Raw genomic sequence first — 18,975 nt, 5'->3', positions numbered from 1 at the left:
TTGTCCTTTGATCAGGTGGGCTGGACGATACCCTGCACACCATCATTGACTACGCCTGTGAGCAGAACATCCCCTTTGTGTTTGCTCTCAACCGCAAAGCTCTGGGGCGCAGTCTGAACAAGGCTGTTCCTGTCAGCGTGGTGGGGATCTTTAGCTACGACGGGGCCCAGGTGAGATGGCGAGGGGGCGCCGGCCTATCTTGCTTGTGGGAGGGAGTCGGGAGGGATGGTGGTTGTCTGCACTTCCACAGCACAGCAGCCCTGAGCCTCAGGGGCCCCCGTGTTGAAGGCAGCAGCGTTGGTGGCCTTCTTTCCTTAAAAGCATGGAAGTGTGATTCCGAATTTAGGTCCAGGCTCACTCCTGCCGCAGAGGAGCCTTAAGCAGGCCTGAGGTCAGCACCTGCTCTTCCCTCGGGCAGCACCGCAGGCGGGCATCACCCTGCTTCCCCGTGGAGGGCGCCATCGCCAGTTTGCAGGGGATGTCACCTGTGCTCTCGTTTCTGCCCAAGGACCAGTTCCACAAGATGGTCGAGCTGACGATGGCGGCCCGGCAGGCGTACAGGACCATGCTGGAGAATGCGCACTGGGAGCTGCCGGGAGAGCCTGGGCCCCTTGCACCCGCTAGCCCGCCCACGCAGGGCCCCAGCTGCTCTGCAGAGAACAGACCCCTGGCCCCTGCCGGAAAAGAGGAGCCACACTACAGTGAGTGCTGGGGGAATGGATTTGGGGTTGAGCCTCCTCTAAGTCTTCATCGACACTGATTAAAAAGGGTGCCCAGGAGAGCAGCATGGCCACTGTGGCAGGACCAGCTGCAAAAGGCCCCGTTAAGACCCGGCCCTTGTTTAAGAGGTGGTCTCAGACTTGGGAGGGCTGGTCAGTGGATGTCTCAGACAGACCTCGGGTCAGATGGCACCCAAACAGAGGGCATCCTTGAGGACAGCTGTATCCCTGGCGGGCGGTTGTCAAGGCCGGCGTGCGCCAAGGTGCTTGGTGCTGCTCACGAGGGGGTTGCAGTTGGGGACTTGGGCTTGAGTCCTTGCTGGGCCCCATCTAGGGAGCTGGTTCGCTGGGCAGGCCACATGCTGCTTGCTTTCCAAGAGACTTCCCTGACTGTCCCTGCCGTTCATCAGCTGTGCACTTTCTTGTTTCCAGTTGAAATCTGGAGAAACCATCTGGAAGCATACACTCGACGTGCCCTGGAACTGGAGGAATCGCTGGAGGCTTCGACCTCTCAGATGATGAACTTGAATTTATAAAAGTTCTTTCCTGTGTGTTTGTATATTTGGGGTAAGGGGGCGGGGGCTGAAAGACTTCGGGGTCTTTTTCTTCTTCTCAGTTCTTCGTTGACCTAGTGTGTGTTTTGTATGACTGTTTGTTTAATTGGGAAGTTAACCAGTGGTGTTTGTAGGCATCCAAAAGCTGCGAGTCCCATGGACGGGCACTTGGTATGCTGGCGGAAACCTTTTCACAAAGCCTCGGGATGCAGCCTTGGCCCTCTGAGTGCAATATGAGTCTGGAAAATGCTGGAAAAGGTGGTACTTGGAGTACTCTGCTGCTAAGGGAACGTCTCTCCATTGCAGAGTAGCTGAGACAAGTTAGTTTGTGGAAAGCAGCGGGGGTCTGAGGTGATGTGGCTGGGAGGCAGCGGGGTGCCAGCCTGATGTTCCCGGTCCCGGTGACCCAGCACAGCCCTGCAGAAGCCGCTGGACGGGCGCTGTGGGAGCCAGTGTTAGTGCAGGAGCGGTGGGGTGGGGAGGGGTTCCTTTCTCAGGTTGTGGCTTTTTGGCCAGAAGATTTGGGGGTACTTGGAGGGTTTGCTAAAATGAGCCTCAGGAGGAAAATCCGTTCTCTAACCTGTGACCTTTTGACATGAATTATTCCTTTTATTCTTTATTTCGCAAAGAAACATGTATATTGAAGTTCCTAAATTTCAGTTTTCTGCAAATAATCTGCAAATATTTTTCTTTTGTAAGTGAACATATTTTGAATGTGGTTTCTATCTTAGAGGCCAGAAGGATAGAAGTTTACTTTCATATTTTCCTGTAAGTAAGAGGGCTTATTTATTTTGAATAAAGAGTGATTATTTAATTTCACTGGAGACTCCAGTCATCTTGGTCTAATCAGTGGTCCTGCGTCCTGATACGTGTCTTTTGGGCACTCTTCTTTGAACTGAAGGGGACTGAGCAGGGAGAGGTTTGCTGCGCTTAGGCCTCTTGGGTCTCGAAGTAGAGACTAACCCTTAGAGACTGTTGCTGGACCCGCCTCGGTCTGGCCTGCTGGCGTGCTGGTCACGGGAAATGGCAGGAACGAGTTTCACTGCTTTGCACTTGTCAAGCAAGCAAGGTATCGTGTGGGCTTGAAAATACTGTTAGTTGAATTCAGTCATGCCAGATGTACCTCTGAGAGTGAGTGGCCTGTGACAAGCAAATAAAAGTGGAATAAGGAGTCGGAAATGGCCCGCTGCGTGGCCAGGGCTGGCGGCGAGGTGGAGGTCATCTGTGGGAAGCACCAGTCTATCTTCTCATCTGTTGTTCCCGGTGTGTGCCCTGCTTTTCCATACACTTTCTGAGCTGTTTAAATGAGGGACATGCAATCTGGTCCACCAAGCCCTCCATCCTGTCACAGGTTTCTCCCTCAGGGCCACCAGGAGGAATAGCAGGGAGGACCCCACCCTGTGTCAACTATAGTAGGTTTGAAAAGTAAAGGTTCCAAATGAACTTATAGGGAGAAAGTTAAATAGCTTGTCAGCTGCATTCAGCAGTCTAGAATTATAAAACTGACAAATCAAAAAATCATTAAGAAATCTCTGCTAGAGATGCACGTTGTTTGTCCAGAGCCCCCAAGGCCTCTGGGTCTGTAGTATTTGTTCAGATTAGCTGAACAAAGTACGTTGGGTTTTTAACATCACATTCATTCAGCTCCTGAGAGGGTTCACTTGTGTGACTTAATGCTGAGTTGCCCTGGTCATGGTGTCATTTTCCTGACAGAGGCCACTGCTGCAGGTGACACAGTGACCTACTCTGTACTGATGGTGCCACAGAAAGCAGGCAGGCTCCCCAAATACAAACACGCTTCACTGAGCAAATGTAGAAAGAACTCTTTATTTTCTTCCAACAGTTCAGAGAAAACTCATCTTCATAATCCCATTTCCCACCAGGACCCTGCATGTTGACGTTGTGATAACTGCAAGTGTCTGTTTTGTTTTGTTGGGCATGAAAGTGCTCTGACTGTATCCAAACTTGAGGAAGAATCATAGCACCAAGGAAAGGGCCCCAGTCTTGGAGCTATCCACTCCGCAGCTGTGGTGGCTGGAGCCTACCTGCACTAGAACCACAGCGAGGGTCGATGGGTGTTTCACCAAAAACCCTGTCACAGTGCGTGGCGGTCCGTGAGCCAGCTCGGCGTCTGCTGGCAAGGTGGGCCAGCAGCTGGGTGGGCAAACGGGACAACTTTAACCCCGAAGCCAGCTGTCCTCAGAAGCCTTGTTCAGAACGGATCCTCTAGGTGACTGGCTGGAAATGTGTGCTGCTCTTGTACGAAGGTACCCAGCTTCAGGACAAGGGGGTCTGGAAACAGCTGTGGTCATGAAGCTGAGGAGACATCCATTTGCTAGGGTCACAGGAGAAGTATAACTTAACAGAGGTTTTGGTTTTATGATAGACTGGCATTCCATTAAAAAAACGTCATTCCACAAACAAAAAGTATCTGTAAGGTTACAGGCTGAGCAGCCTCGGCCTTCATATTTATACACACACACACACACACACACACACACACACACACAGCGTGAACAACTAGGGACCCAGAAGCATGTGTACAGAGTAGCCTCATCAGACCCGCACCGCTGTGAGAAGAGTGACTGTGACCCGGGAGAGGCACACAGCTGACCTGCTGGCTTTTCCGCTTCATACAAGCTCGGTGCCCAGGCCGTGGCCGCCAGTGCACAGGTGCACACTGGGAGCTTTAGAAAACAGGCCGAAGCTCTGATATTAGTGAGGAATAACAGAGTCTCTTCAATCCATGTTTGTTAGCTCCTGAGTTGGGACCTCAGCACTCAAGGTTTAAGGCAAATTCTTGTCATTTGAAGCCTTGCCCTTCCCTGTCCTTTAGAGTCGAGTGGCTAAGTATGAAGGTGGCTCCACAGCAGTAAAACCAGCAGTTAAGAGGGGACTGAGCTAACACTGGGCTGTTTCGGGGGCAGGGGGCGGCCCCTTTGCATGACATGAAATCAGTCAGATGGTGAGGAGTGACCTGTGGAGCGTAACAACAGTGCTTCTGGGGGAGGAACCGTCATGCACACTGCCGTCTTAACCAGGGTTTCTGTCTGTAGCCTGTTAACACCTTTTTGGTTTCCTGTTTCTGTCAGGCCATTCTGTCCCATCTAAGCACCTAATTAAAAGAGGTTTCGGCTACTGTCGCAGGTTCACTCAGGGCTCCGTGTTCTCCACTGAGCAGCCCTGATGGCCTCGTCCAGCAGCGGGGAGGCAGCTCACTGCCCTGGGGCATCCAGGGCTGCATGGCAGGTGACGGCAAGGTCGGCTTGGGGTTGGAGTCAGCACTGCCTCCTGGTGGCTAGGTGTCCTGGTTACAGCGTTCCTGAAAGAACAACGTGGACTTCGAGTTCCTGGCAGAACAGGAGGGCCTCGAGTCCCCTTCCCGTGTGCCCCCTGTGGGGTCTAGGGTCCCGCGGGAGGGAAGCCTGGTGTGCTAAGCTGTGTCTGGGGGTCGCAGTGGCCATGGGGGCTTCTTGCCAGAACCAACTGGCCCTGCCTGATTTCGGTTTCCTGTAAGGGCCCCACCCTGCGCTGACTCCCTTCCGGGGATTGGCTCCAGGCTGGATGGCTGCGGGTGGCAGGGGTGCAGGTTTCAGAAAGCAGAACTGCTCAGTGGGCCAGCAGGAAGCACGTGGGGCCCACTGGCAGCACGGGCCCCCCAGACCCCTGCCCTCCCTCGGGCCCGGCCACATACCCACTCCTTCCTCCAGCTGTGCATCATGCGGTCGTGTTCCCCGACCACGGCCCTCCAGGTGGCGAGCTCTCTGGTCCACCTCTCCTGCTGGGTCGCCTCTGCAAGACAGAGGCGGGGCTCCAGGTCTCAGCTTGCTGGCCTTCACGGTCCCCCGGGGGCCCTCCACGCACCGAGGCTGTGCTGTGAGCTAGGTGATGCCCCTCTGTAGGGCCGAGCCAGGCCGAGGCAGCCAAGTGGGCAGGGGTGAGGCGTTTACCCCTCGGGCCTCGCCTTCCTGGCTGCAGGGGCTTCCATAGTCAGTGCCCCCTGCCTGCCCTTCCCCGGGCCACCAACTCCCACAGCAGCTGCTCCCCAAGGTCACAGTGGCCCCAGCCGCACATCTCACTGGCCCTTTCTGTGTAGCCAGGAGAGGGGCTAACTCCCCACACCTCACGAGCAATCCAGATACTCTGGGGCTCGTGGCGGTGGGGGGCAGGGGCTGCTGCTGCCTCCCTCGAGTGAGGCGGGAGCTGAGGTTCAGAAACCTGCTCGGTAATGAGGTCTGGCGTCCCCTTACATCACGTGCTACTCGCCCCGCACTGCCCTCCTTTTGTGTTTGATCCTGAATTTTGAAAATGAGTTACTTGTAGGGGTTGTCAGGGTGGCATGAGTCTGAGAGCCATAGCTTTTCTTTGTAAACATAAAAATGCACCCCGTCATTGCTTTCAACTATAGCTCACGTGACTAATTTCAGAAATGGGTTCCAGGGACTTCCCTGGTGGTCCAGTGGGAAGACTCCGGGCTCCCATTGCAGGGGGCCCGGGTTCGATCCCTAGTCGGGGAACTAGATCCTGCATGCATGCCGCAACTAAAGATGCTGCGTGCTGCAACTAAGACCCGCCGCAGCCAAAATAAATTCTTTTAAAAAAGCAAGAAAGAAATGGGTTCCAACGACCTGAGTCCTTCAGACAATAAGTCGAACTAATACCCTGAGCAGAGCTGAGCAGGCCCAATGGTGACGGTAGCCACACAACCAGCCCTCGGCTGGAGCTGCCCCATCCCAGGACGACAGTGGGAGGCACCCAGAGTTCTGGAGGAGGGCCCTTAGTGGCCCTTCACTACAGGGGCCCTGCAGGGGCTCCTGACTCAACACGTGCGAATCCAAATCCCAAAAGAAACATTTCATCTTCTAACACATCCTCACCCACCACCACCCGTACCTTCAGTAAACATGGTGGGGTCTGTGGGGAGATAGAAAATACTGAGCTGTCTTAACTGTGCTCATGCCCTCTCCTGGATTTTGGGTCTACTGTCCACAGAGTGACCCAGGTGTAAATTTTCTTGCCATCAGAGTCAAGCCCTGCTCCTTACTGGCTAGTGAGCTGTGTGACCTTGCATGAGTCACTTAACCTTCATCATCTGTGAGCTGCACCTTCCTTATAAGGCAGCTGAGTTAGATGAGGTCAAGCAGTAATGGCCCCAACTGCCTAGTTGCTTCTCTGGCTACTCCTACTTAGCTACTTGCTGATAGTACCGTTCACTTGACTTCTGGATAAGAGGTCACAATTTGTAAGGCACACTTATGACGAGATCATTCATTTTACCTTGACAGCAACAGGCAAGGGCATTCTACAGAAACGACAGGAACGGAGGTTCTAGGTGGGAGCGAATATTTGTAACTTCCTTTTCTCTGTAACCCCCACTTAAAGGACAAAGGACCTTTTAAAATATGTACATTTACATATAAACTCTTGAAAAAGGACAAAGAATAGGAGAGGAAACAGTGAAAACCTGAAAGTTGAGAAACAGAGGGACCAGTGGAAACGGCCCCTGGCAGAATCAGCAGACCCAAGCACACAGGGTCCTAGGCCAGCAGCTGGGAGACGCTCAGGAGCTTGGGCAACAGGGAGTTGGCGCGCAGGCTGCTTCAAAGGCTGTGCAGAAGCAGAAGCACGTGGCCCCAAGGACCCTAGCCTCTCTGCACAGCCGGGGAGCTGCCCTGCCTCTGCTCCCCAAGAGACTGTGTTCTTGGAGAGCACAGGACGGGTGACCTGGGCAGCACCCGCACTGAAGGCAGACAGGATGGTGGGCTTTATGTACTGAATGATGAGGCCCCAGCCTCTTGCCAACCTAAGTCCTCACAGATGGCCCAACCTAAGCCCTGGACGGCCTGCTGCTCCAAGTGTGGGCTGTAGCCAGAGGCCCTCCGCACGACAGTGGACGGGTGCGGGGCAGACCAGCCTCCTCACTAGCGCACGTAGGAATCTCCTGGAGAAGTTAACACAAGGTGCTCCCGGGACTTCTGAGTCGCTGTGCGTTTCTAACGAACTCCCAAGTAGTAGGAATGCTGCCTGTCCAAAGACTGCACCTTGGGGAGAAAGGGCCTCGTAGGAGGGATCTTTGTGCCCCTCTCAAATGTAACCAACAATCAAGGGTCCCAAGACTTCTGAGGGAAACAGACAAAACCACCAAAAAAGGGCAACTGGGAGGGAAAAGAAAACTGGAAAATCCTCTCAATAACCCTCAGAGAGGGGAGAAGACACCACATCCACAAGGCAAGAAGAGAATGCACTCATGACAGAACAAAATGAAAACCTCCGAGTAATAAAGTGTGAGAGTGGGATGAAAACTAACAGGTGTGCAAGATAAAGTTGAGAAGAGCTAACAGAAGCAGAGGTGACAGGAAAGAGAAGATGGACCACCCCAAGTAGCCCAACATCTTGGAAAACAGTTCCAGAAAGAACAGGAAATGAAGTGGAGAAAAGTGAATAAGTGTTGAACGCTTCCGAGAGTTGAAGGCGGGGGCTTCCACGTGTGACGGGGCCCAGCCAGGCACGCACTTGCACAGCGCTCAGAAAGCCAGTGGTCACACAGGGTCAGTGGCAGGCTCTCAGGAGCCAGAAGACGGGGCCAGCCTCACACACTAGGGAATGATTTTCAGGCCAGAACTGTCCAGCCTGCTGGACTCTCTAAGTGTGAAGATGGAGAAAAGACATAGGCTCTCAAAACACTGACTCCCCCCATACACCCTGGGTGTGCCAGAAGAGACACTTCACAGAAGAATGAAATCAAAGAAAGGAAGGCACGCCGGGAAACACATCACGAGATCCAACAGAGAGGAATGGAATCTCTAGCCTCAGCGGGAGAGCCAGTCCCAGGGAGGCACTTGGCTCCTGGTGCAGAGGTTCTGGGGATGCTGACAACAGGACACCAGTATGTCTGTACTGACTGGGGACTGAACTGCAGGGTCTGATGTGGAATTAATGACAAGTATGAACCAAGCAAGTAGGAATCGGCACAGTGGTTACCTACGTGGGAAACAAAAGTACCGGAGGGGAAATCATAATAGACTACGGGGTCGGCCAACCTAATAATGTTAACACAGGGAATTCCCTGGCGGTCCAGTGGTTAGGACTCCGCACTCTCACTGCCCAGGGCCTGGGTTCAATCCCTGGTCGGGGAACTAAGATTCCACAAGCCATGTAGCCAAAAAAAAAAGATTGAGTCTTCTATCGGGAGGACGGGGGATTGGCAGCCAGCATGCATTCATGTGTGCACACGGGTACAGGTGTGTGCGTGTGCACACACACATGCATGCACCAATGAGGCAGACAGTGAAAAGCTAACTCATCCATGTTCGTGAAACCCTACAGGTAATCCCCAGACTGAAATGTTCCCATGCAAGTCTGCTGCTCGAGGGACAAGGGTAAATAGTGAAGAGTCGAGGCTAGGAGAGCGCACTTACCGAGTCTGGTCACGGTGACCCGCACCTTGGAGGTCTTGTTCCCCGCCGTGGCGAGCGCGGAGCAGCGGTACTCGGCGCTTTCCCGGAGCGCATCTCGCAGCCAGCTGAGCACATGGGCCCTGCCATCAGGCAGCGCGTGGGTTTGCGCAGGAACACACACCTCCAGCTCTCGCCCGTTCTTCTCCCAGAGAAAGTGAACGTCCGCAGGACCTGGGGGCACACAGACCACCTTCACCACCAGGACCCCCACTAGGGGTCATGGGAACCATGGGAACTATCCTGGCACGGGAGATGGGGGCTTCCCAGATTAGGGGCCTCGTCCCAGCTGGACTCAAAGTGACAGTGCAGTTTTCCCGTAAGTCCCTGTCCTTCCCCTGGAGGAGGCCTGGAGGTGGTTCCCCACTGTGGTCCCCAGTGACCCTTGGGAGCAAAGGGGTACAGACCCCTTAGTGCCTTGTGCCCCATGGCTCCCTGCTCCCTGACCTTGCTCAGGTGCCTTTTTCAAAGCACACCTGCGTGGCCATATCCCCATGACACACTCTAGGCCATTGGGGGCACCCCCTTTCCCTTTCTTGCCGGGCTGTGCACCCCCGTTGGAGTGCCTGGTGGCCGAGCTCTGGGGCGGATGTCTGTTTGGCACAGAGGGTCTGGGCCTGGGAACTTCATCTGCCCACCTGGCCCCGCTGCCACCACCTTCTTCCTGAAGCTCTGCGTCTGCTGGGCCACTCCCTCTTACCCCAGTGGGGCCTGGCCAGGCGTGTCCGGGTGCTGAGAAGGGCTGAGGGCCTGTCTTACAAAATAAGGGCTTGGAGGAGAGTGGACCGGAGGAGGGGAAGGGCCCAGACAGAAGCCCCCTTTCCAAAGCATGGCAGGGTCCTGTACACGAGCCACCCGCAGATCCCGTACTCATTCCACAGTGGCTGGGGTGGTGGGCTGTGGAGACCACTCTGTGGAAACCCTGGGGCAAGACTGGGCTCTGGTCCCAACACTGCAAACAGCCTCAGCAAATGACCTCCTTGATGGGGCCACCTTCTCCTCCCACGAAGTGCAGCTGGATGAGCCTGGGGCTTCAGGCTTCACCCTGGGCCCCAAGGGCTGTGCTGAGACGGGCCCAACTCCTGTCCCTGCTTCAGAACCAACAAGCCAGGCCGCCTTCACTGTGATCTGCTCACACACTGGCTTCCACTCAAAAGTGGCTGAAGACAGGGCAAGGTCAGATTAAAACACCCAGCTGGCACAACTAGGCTCCTTCCTGGGGTATGTGCAGACCCCCAGCTGAGCTGAGCTGGGACAGAGCAAAGGCCAGGCCAGGCCCTAGACCGAAGCAGCCGCCGCCTGCCCTGAGCACCCAGCTGGCTCAGAGCCAGCCAGGAGTGGGGTGCAGGCCCTACTCCCTGTGGGCTCCGGGGGACGCACAGGCCCTCTGTTCCCGCTGTTCCCAGTAACGGGGCGGGGGGGGCGGTGGATGGTGCGGTGCTGGGCCAGGCCCTGCTGCTACCCTAACTGCCTCTGCCAGGCAGGCACCCCAACAATGTGGACGAAGGGGCCCTCTGGCCTCCTTGCCCAGGGACGCAGCTCCCTGACAAGTGCCTGCTGTTCTACGTGGACAGCACCGCCCTGGACGGGCATGCCGTGAGGCTGACCCTGACCCAGACCTGATCACAATCCTGCCTGAGAATCAGCTTTTAAAAGCTAGATTCCATCTCAGATGCCCGCCAACCTGGGAAATCACATAAAACGTGATTTCATGCAGGATGGTCAGCAGTACAAGGAATACATCTGCCTGTGGCTGGAGTTCACTGAGCAGGAAAAACAAACGATAGAGCCAAAGGATTAAAAACCAGCACGAGAACAACTGGCATCGGGGTGTGCTTGCATGCGGGAGCCTGTGGGAACGGCCAGGTGGGAACGGTGGTGGGCAGACATTTCTCTGTTACGTGCTGGGCTTTTTAGAAGGGGGAGAGACTTCTAGTTTAGATATGATTACTTTTGATGGATTCGTCGCCAGTAAGGTCCCCGTGTGACCAACTTGGGACCTATTCACCTTTGTGCAGTCCCTGCATCAGTGACCCACCACGTTCAGGATCCTCAAAGAACCTTCCTCCCAAGGGAAGGTGAGACCCTTGAACCGGACAATCCTAGGAATGAATCCGAGACAATGATCAGAACCCACTGAAGCCGTTTCTATTGGAAATTAGGAAATGTCCCACAGGGGGGTCCCCTGAATGCTGTGGCAACCACCCGTGTTGTCACTGATCAGGAATCACGTTTAAGATTTAATAACACGAAAATGTAATAATAACATTATATTAAATCAAGACAATATGTAAGTACATTGTGTATGTATGTACATGTGTGTGGACACATGCACGCGAGAAAAGGCCTAAAAGCGGCCATTGTGCCAGTGGGGCTGCAGCTGGTTACATTTGGGGGTGACTAGGTTTTTGCTCTTCATACTTTCCTGAAGTTTCCAAATTCACCACAACAAACAAATACTGATTTTATGATAAAAATAAAACGCTATTTGGAAGAAAGACACGTTACACAGGCTCTGAAGGGAATCCTGAAAGCGTTTAGAAGCGTTTTACACAGCAGCCCCCAGCCTTCCTGGGCCAGTGGACGAGCCCTCAGGGGTCTGTTTAGTTGTCTTCTGGGCAGGATTTCTGGTGTTTTGTTCTATCACTATAATTTTGCATAATATAAACTTATATAATGTACAAAACAAAGCGTTTTGTACTCTACCCATAGATAACTCTATACATACCCTCCATATACATTCAGATGTACATACTTGTACATATACGCACACGTACACGTACACAGCCCCACGTCTGTGTGCATCTTCCTGGGTGCCTGTCAGTCGGGCAGAGGTACTTCCTCCCTTCAACTGAATGCACTTGGTGACACCATGTTCCATTTAGTCATTCCCTGGCCAGCAGGCACCTTGGTGGAGTCTAACTTTAAAAGCTGATATGCCCGAGGCATTATTGATTAAGAATGCGAGACTTGTCTCTGAATTTCAGACACTGAAGTCGGTTCTCATCCCCTTGCCCGGCTCAGTGGTGCCATGCACCGAGCCCCCCAGGATGGGGGCCACGAACATGGGTCACAGGAGCCTCTGGAAGGTTCTCACGACTGACACTGGGACAAAGAACCCGGGTGGCCTGAGCTGGGGATGATTCGTCACCCCAAACCACATGGGCCAGGACCTCTCAGGAGCCAAATTCTCCTTCCACCCACAGTGGCCAGGGCACAAACAAGGACAGAAACCACCTGTATCTCCATGGTGAGGACAGCATCAAGCACCGTTAAACGTTCTCTAAATGTGTATTTAATGGTAGTAAAACATTACATATGTTAAAGTACTTACGTTCCATTTATTCTTTTTTAAAACTATCCAACTCATTCTGAATGCAGAGGAGATTAAAGAGAGAGGGAAAGCGACAGTTAAAACCGGTCAGCAGGGCCACCACATGACGTCAGTGGGGACCTGGGGCAGCAGGCCAAACCCACCTGTCCCACAGGGACCTGCTCCTCGGAAATTCGGGGCCACCAGGAGTCGGGTCCCAGCCCACCTCAGGATTGCAGGACTGTTGGCTCCATCCTGCCCGCACCTCGACCCACACCGTCTAAGGAAACCCACTGGTGTAGAGTTGACTCTACTGTGTGACAAAACCAGCATCCCTCCGAGCAATGGCCTCTCTCCAAGGGAAGCCGGCCCATCCTAGAGGTGGAGGGCCTGAGAGTCCCCAGCTGGAGGGGGTTGTGATGGGATCCACCCTAAGTCCTCAGGCCACGTCCTGACAGCTGCCCCACTGCCTTCCGTGCAGCTCCAGGCAGCCAAGCCTTCCTCCAGGCATCCTCCGTGTGGTCAACTCTGACCCCCAGGCCCGTTGCCCTGGGGCCAACCCACCGCCCATACTCACGCCCTGGGTCCTTCCAGCTACTGGGCGGCCGGGTGCACCCCTGTGGGGGGCGGGGGGGCTCTTCTCCGAGCACCCAGAGGCTGCACACACCAAGGACACTCATTCCAGATTCCCCGGCGTGGCCCAGAGTTCACATCTGTACAGAAACCAAGAGAACCTGCCCGGGAGAGGAAAGGGGCTCTCCCAGGTCTCCACCACCCCAAGGTCATCAGCTTTCCTCCTCAAAGTGTCTCAAGCCCGTCACACAGGTGCTGGGGCCCTGTGGTCAGCTGAAGAGTGACCCCCAAAATATCCAGATCCTAAACCCTGGGACCGTATGTGGCAAAAGGCGCTTTACAGACAATATTGTGGGCCATGTCGGAAGGAGTGGGAGATGCCTGCACGGCTGCCAACTTCACGGGTTCGCTGCAGGAGCTCCGAGGCCCAGGCCGCTTCTGCCCCTCTGACCCTGGTGGCTTAAAGGGCTCTGATTTCTAACATTGTAGTTAAAACATGAAAGGCCATCTGAAACCTGAATATGCAAATGTCACCCAAAGTAGAGAGGATCCATTCTTAGCTTTAAAAACAAAACAGGTCTAACTCTGACATAGAAAAATAGTTGTATCAGGAATGAGGGCAGGGCCGTTAGGGTAAAGAGAAGTTCTACGTTTGTTAAAAAATTATATAGGTCTATTTCTGTCTGTATATATGCGCACGGTGCATGTGCAGACACATGCTTTGCACAGACGTGCATATGGACGCATTATCAATCGCTGTTACACGTACAGGCCTGCCTTGTTTTACTGTGCCTTGCTTTACTGCACTTTGCAGACACTATGTGTTTTACAAATTGAAGGTGTGTGGCAACCCTGCATCGGGCAAGTCTATCGGCGCCATTTCTCCAACAGCATTTGCTCAGTGTCTCTGTGTCACATTTTGGTAATTCTCACAACATTTTAAACTTTTTCATTATTATTATAATTTTATGGTGACTGTGGTTGGTGAACTTTGATGTTACTATTTCAGCTTGCTGAAGGCTTGCTTGATGATTAGCATTTTTTAGCAATAAAGTCCTTCTAAATTAGGTTACATAATGTCATTGCATACTTAACAGACTACAGTATAGTGTAAACGTAACTTCTAGATGCATTGGGAAATCAAAAAAATTGTGCAACTTGCTTTATTGCAATAGTCACTTTATTGTGGGGTCTGAAACTGAACTCACAACATCTCTGAGATGTGCCTGTACGTTTTATCTGTATTTTCAGCCAAAATAAAGGTAAATGTTCTCATGTGCACGTAGTGGGAGATTTCTTCGCTTATCTGTACTATTCTAATTTTCCCACAAGGAGCATGGACTACTTCAGAAAAGTGAAACATGACTACATGCCTTCGTAATTTCTCCAGCTTAGAACCCCTTTTCTGTATTTGTCAATATTTTCCTAACTCCCCACTGTGCACATACATCGCTTTCAAACGGAAGACAGCCAGCAGTTAGGAGACCCGCCCCCAGAACCTGGAATTTGTCCTCCTTACACTCAAGACTCAGGGCCTGTGAATGGAAGCATGGCCACAAGGCACATCATGCAGGGTGCTTTGGACCAAAAAGAAACACAAACACACACATACATACATACACACACACACACGGATGTGTGCATACATGTCCACACAAGAACAGACATACATGCACACACGTGTGCACAGATATGTCAGCAAAGCACACACACATACCCATGTACACACACACACATGCACACATCAACATACAGACACACAGGTGCACACACACACTCCACCAGCATGATCTGGAGATGCAGAGAAGACGGTAAGCTGAGAAGCCCCTCCGAGTCACCCAGCCACGAGGCCATGCCCACCGTGAGAAGCCGACCTGGCCTTAGCTGGGCCAGAGCTTGAGCCACTGTGAGATGGTTCCCTAAGCCTAGCTCTGCAGTGACACTCAGCCCGAGGCCACGTGAGAGCAACCTGGACGGGGAGGTGCCTGCAGGCAGAGGCAGGAGCCAACATTTCTGCAGAGCTGCAGCCTGACAAGAAACTTCGTCTTTAGTTCTGGTGCCTTCTGGGACTCGGGGGAGGGGATGGCCAGAGACACTGCCTTTTTAAACTGTGCACTTGAACACCCACATTGCACAGGGAACCGGCTTTGGCTATTGGGCTAGGTTTAGAGGAAGAGGGCAGCGCCTGCCTAGATCTGGACGTGTCATTGGGGACACCCAACCCAGTGACATGTGGCAGGATGAGCCTGGGGACAAGGCCTGTGTGGGGCCTCAGACAGAAGGGACATGCTCTCGTCCACTCTGCCCCTCAACAGCAGGCCGCCCTCGGGAAGAGCAGGTTCCCCAAGTGCAGACATGAAACCGCTCTGTTGAGGGGCGGGTCCCCGCAGGCCCAGTTATGGGGCCTGAGGGCCTGTGTCTGCTAGCAAGGGACCCTGGTGTCCCCAGCACTGAGCCTCTCTGCCTTCCCACCAAGGAGGTTCCCCAGTGTGACTGTGGAGGACCCTGCCACTGTGGGACGGGCCTGGGGGCCTGAAGCAGTTCCCGGGCCCCTGTCCCAAGGGAGTCAAGTGGCTGAGAGCAGCACCCAGGGCACCCGGGGCCACACGGACCCGCCCCTTGCAGGTCTGTCTGCAAAAGTCCCCTTCACTGGCAACTTCCCTGCCCACTGCCTGAGGTCCAGGCAGGAGTCACCAGTGGCCACACATGCGGGGTCACAAGTGGACAGAGCCACTCAAAGGCTTGTGAGCCAACTCCACAGGGGATCAGGCAGCAGCGTAACACTCAGCAGCTTCTCACAGCTTGCTTAAATTCTCAAAAAAAGGAAAACAATGAGATGTGCTTGTCCTCCTCACTAACTTCATTCCTCGCCTCTGAGCAAACAGAACAAGCCGCCAGGCCCGGAACGTGCCACGTGCTTTCCCTCCACGGCTACTGATGAGTTAGAAGATGGCAGCCTGGGGAGACCGGGCCACCGGGTGCTGCCCAAAGCCCAGGACACACTCGGAACGTGTGTTTGGCTGACGCCCCATCCCAATACCATCCAACACAGTGCCAACGCCTCCTGCATCCGAGGGGGCATGCTAGACTCCCAATCTTTTCTGCGTTTAAACATCTTGAAGCAAGTTGTTAAACCAATTCCCATTCTGGAGGCTCTACGGTTAATGTTTTAAATCTCCAAATGCCACATACATCAAACCCAAATTGTTAGCCGACAAAGAAGTAACCCTATATACCAGCAATTGGCAAGCTGCCGTTTGTAAATGAACTTTGGTGCCTGCGCAGCGGCAGCTTTCAAGCTACAAGGCAACAGCTGAGTAGCTGCAACAGAAACCATGGCTGGAGAAGCCGAAGAGTTTGGCCCTTTGAGGAAAACACTGGTCGGGCCCTGCTGTCCACAGGAACAGCCTCGGGGTAACAGTTTAGCGTTGCTGGGGACCACCGGAGAGGTGCAGCCAGGAAGGCCGTGCTCGTGGAGGAGGCCCCCACTGCCCGCCCCCCACCTGGACAGGTGCCCCGCTCACCTGTGGCATGGCAGAAGAGGTGGAAGGTCCCCAGGGCATGCACGTGCTGGGCCTGGTCGCTGAGGAAGGGCGGCAGCAAGGTGACCTGCAGGCGGCTGTCAGGCCCCGGGCCCGAGGCCGGCCAGGGGCTTCGGGGAGAGGAAGATGAGTCAGGGACCAGACAGGACAGGGAAGAGGACCCCGGAGGAGGAAAGGGCAGAGGAGATGAGGCTGCGAGACAGAGGACAGAAAAGAGAGAGGGCTCTGAGGCAGAAGTCGTCAGGAACACACCGCATGCCAGAGAAGGGGAACAAAGTGCAAGAAAGACAGGGGCCCAGGCCGCGCGGGGAGGCGGCGGGAGAGCCACAGGGAACCACGCGCCCGCGTCAAGGATATAAGCTTCTGTTTATTCGGTTACTTTCCGAACGTATACAATTCAAAGTAGAAAAATAAAAACAAAGTAAATCTTATAAAACACAAATGTTTACACCAAAACGGTCGAATCCTATCATGCTGGAAGATGACACTGTCCACACAGGCCACACACACACTCAGAGTTTATTGCTCTTTGCCACGGAAAGAAAGGCTCCTCTATGTGGGTGTCTGGAAAGCAGGAAATGGAGCGTGACGTCGGTGATGGTTAGACTGTGCCGCCCACTTGCACCTTGAAAGAGGGCGACAGGCCTGGCAGGTCCGTGGCGGCGGCATCTGTGGGAGGGGTGCTGTGCTCACCAGCCTGGCTGTCCCCGGCCGCCCTGCTCTCTTCCAGTTATGGACAGCCCGGTTAGGCCAAGTGGAGAGTCTGGGCAGGCAGAGGGCATGAGATGGAAGCAAAAAGAAAAAGGAGATGTTCAGATGACCAAGATGTCCCGGTGAACGTTCTGTCTGGGCAGGAGGTTTTTGACCAGTGGCCGTGGGCACTGGATTGTAACTCACTCGTCCCCTCAATTCTGGGCCGGCCCAGCTCCACCCAGAGCACGCTGGGGGCCACAACCCTCCCTCCAAACCCTGCCCGGTGTTGTGAGACAGTCCTCCACAGCCTTCTCCTCAAAAGAGTTAAAACAAGAGTTAAAAAAAAGGTACAGAAAAAAAGTCTCTCTGAAAATGATGCTTCCCTTAAGGAACATTTAAAAAAAAAAAAAAAAAGGACATGTGCTCAAGACATGGTTTTGTCTACATTTCTAAAAGCAGAAAAGAATGCATTTAGCAAAAGTAAGATTATCCCTGAGAATCTTAAGCAACATAAGCCATACCTTTACCCTAATATACAACAAAATTCAGAAGATGTACATCTTCCAAATATTAAAACATCTGCTTTAGTAATTTAAAAAATGAACGACCCAACACGCCAACAGAATTAAAGCAAAAATCCTAAAAAGTAATTACGTGGAAGAAATGGTTCGTGCCAACCTGGACAACAAGCGATAAGTTACCAATCTGATAAACTAAAACGTCATTTCCAATCTGGAATTAAATTCTCTTTCAGTGGCTGCTACAAGGAGGGGATGCTCATGGCCCAACTCTTCCCGGGCCAGTGGCGGCCCAGCCGTCTTCCCGCCGCAGAGTGGCCTCGGGCAAGCTTGCAGGCATGACTCCAAGGGCCCCACCGACCAGCAGGCCGGCTGCGACGCTCGCCGTTTTCCGAAAGGACAAAGAGAAACCAAGTCACAAGCGCGACCCAAGAGAAAAGACACAGAAGACTGAGGTTTGCTGACGATGGCTACCTACGCAGCACTGGACGGGGGACTGAACTGGCAACACAAAGACCTCCCGGGGAGCAGCAGGCGCCTCAGTCCCCGTCCGCATCCGAGTCGGCAAACTTCAGCTCGCACTTGACGTCGAATGGCCGGTCCCTGACTGGGAGCTCGTCGATCTTCTGCGAGTCCTCCCGGTCAGTGGGCAGCCTGCTGGCCATGGTGTCCTGCTCTGTCTCATAGCCAGTGTCCAGGGCCGGCTTGGGCTGCCCCCCGTTCTGCTGGGAGAAGCTGCCCTGCTCCACCAGCGTCTCCTTCACACTCTGCTCGCAATCCAAGAAGTCCGACGTGGGCTGCTTCTTCCCGAGGAGCATGGCCGAGCGGAACTTTAAACACTGTCCGGGCAAGTAGCCCTTATAGCAGTTGTAGGTGAAGAGGCAGAGGAAGAGGACGAAGAAGAAGAGGAAGAGAAACATGAGGAGACGGTTGTCACTGGACTTGAGATACATTGTCTTCTCCGAGTGGACCTGGGGGACCGTGTTGATGACAATCTTTGGTTCACAGGACATGCTGGTGGGCCCCTCGGGGCTGGAGGGCAGGGCGATGGCACTGGGAGTGGTGACCTGCAAGGCTGGGGTCTGGGGAAAGGAGCCTTGGGTGGGCCCCGCTGACACTTTGGAGGTGATCCTACTACCTTCTGTCCGTGTGACCGGTGAGGTGGAGGCCACCGGAGTTCGAGGGACCACCTTGACCTCCAGAACGTGCTTGGCCACCACCTGCAGGACTGTCTTGTTCTTGACCCTCTCCTCAGACAGGCACTGGTACACCCCACTGTCTCCTTCTGACAGGTTGAAGATGAGCAAGTTCTTCCTGCCCACCAGGCTGTACTTGGGGCTTTCGGCCTTGAGCACGCCATTCTGGAACTTCCACACCACCCGGGCCAGGTTGGACTTTTGGGAGCATTTGAGTTCTGCTGTGCCACCATGCTTGAAAAAATGCTGCAGGTAACTTTCTTTAATTTTATCTGGAACATCAAAATAAACGTGCACAGCATCAACAACCCTGCTCGATACTTCTTTCAAAACTAGGTTAACACGCACAAGAGGACACAAGAGTTTCACCCTGTGGAGCAACATGGAATCTTCCAGAACAGCAAGGAGATAAA

The 18,975-nt window shown here is 53.7% G+C and overlaps 2 protein-coding genes across 16 annotated transcripts in view; one reads left to right on the top strand and one right to left on the bottom strand.

The window, feature by feature from the left end:
• The window catches only part of SECISBP2 (SECIS binding protein 2), a 39,611-nt gene extending 37,514 nt beyond the window's left edge, over positions 1-2,097 (top strand). For all 15 annotated transcript variants that reach the window (XM_079925934.1, XM_079925931.1, XM_079925936.1 and 12 more), the window contains 3 exons: positions 16-170; positions 509-701; positions 1,152-2,097. In XM_079925934.1, the coding sequence (XP_079782060.1) occupies positions 16-170; positions 509-701; positions 1,152-1,255 (452 nt within the window). In that variant the 3' untranslated portion in view covers positions 1,256-2,097. The remainder of the gene's footprint in view (positions 1-15; positions 171-508; positions 702-1,151) is intronic.
• A 14,405-nt stretch (positions 2,098-16,502) lies between these two features.
• The window catches only part of SEMA4D (semaphorin 4D), a 105,286-nt gene continuing 102,813 nt past the window's right edge, over positions 16,503-18,975 (bottom strand). The window contains exon 16 of the mRNA XM_079925500.1: positions 16,503-18,834. Within this exon, the coding sequence (XP_079781626.1) occupies positions 17,906-18,834 (929 nt within the window). The 3' untranslated portion in view covers positions 16,503-17,905. The remainder of the gene's footprint in view (positions 18,835-18,975) is intronic.

The sequence above is a fragment of the Stenella coeruleoalba genome (assembly GCF_951394435.1).
Source record: "Stenella coeruleoalba genome assembly, chromosome: 7".
NCBI classification, from domain to species: domain Eukaryota; kingdom Metazoa; phylum Chordata; class Mammalia; order Artiodactyla; family Delphinidae; genus Stenella; species Stenella coeruleoalba.
This window is presented reverse-complemented; position numbering and strand designations above follow the sequence as displayed.